The sequence below is a fragment of the Lottia gigantea genome (assembly GCF_000327385.1).
Source record: "Lottia gigantea unplaced genomic scaffold LOTGIsca_14, whole genome shotgun sequence".
NCBI classification, from domain to species: Eukaryota; Metazoa; Mollusca; class Gastropoda; family Lottiidae; genus Lottia; species Lottia gigantea.
The window spans coordinates 3,285,467-3,286,270 of record NW_008707617.1 but is presented as its reverse complement, the minus strand read 5'-3'; the positions used below and the strand labels follow the sequence as shown (position 1 = coordinate 3,286,270).

The 804-nt window shown below is 34.8% G+C and overlaps 1 protein-coding gene across 1 annotated transcript in view; it reads right to left on the bottom strand.

The window, feature by feature from the left end:
• The window catches only part of LOTGIDRAFT_157595 (hypothetical protein), a gene marked incomplete at both ends in the record, with an annotated part of 1,103 nt that extends 692 nt beyond the window's left edge, over positions 1-411 (bottom strand). The window contains one exon of the mRNA XM_009049800.1: positions 45-411. Coding sequence (XP_009048048.1) covers positions 45-411 — 367 coding nt within the window. The remainder of the gene's footprint in view (positions 1-44) is intronic.
• Between the last annotated feature and the right edge of the window lie 393 nt (positions 412-804).

The window sequence follows — 804 nt, the reverse complement described above, 5'->3', positions numbered from 1 at the left end:
CGTAATCTTATCGTCTAATTTAGATATTAAATTTTGCAACTGACTTGTTTTATCCACTTGAATAAGACGTTTCAAACTCGTTAACTCTTGTTGTAGTTTGGGTTCGTCCACAAGATTTTTAATATTTCGTCTGATGAATCTTTTCACGTCATTTATTCTATTTTCAACATGGTCCTTATCTATTTGAATTGCGTTTATTTGATCCAGTAAATATTTCTTGTTCACGGCATCGTTATCGTTTCCTGGAAACTTTAAATTAGTTATTTTGAATTTGTTCATATCGATATCCCCTTGTAAGGTGTCTCCGATTTGATCCACGAAAAAAGGTTTCGCTTTGTTTACAAACGCCGTAGAACTCATGGGATTTTTAGATTCTAGAGGTAAAGACCCTAATCCAAACTTGTTTGCCATTTTTATTCAGTTAAATTTATTATAATTTCTTCAAACTTTTCTCCCAAACTCAACCGATATAAAACCCAAAGCGACAGCTGTCCACACAGCTTTTGTCCTGGCATTTGAATTTGAAACGTAGAACATTTGATTGGTTTGCTAGTCATTTTCGTTATCTCTTCTGTCGGTTCTAGGCCGAAAGAATCAAAGAAATAAAAGTTATTCGAAGAATCTTTGTGTAGAGCAGAGTGATAAACTCCTTTTTGATCCGACGTGGGAATGTTTGTGATGGCGTAAAATTTACCTTTCTTGTATTTCAGTTCATCAATTTCATCTCGCATGCAATAATAAAACGGCGAGACGTTCAACTCCTTGGCCCATTTCACAAGTTGAAAATTTGTGGTCGCGTCTTTT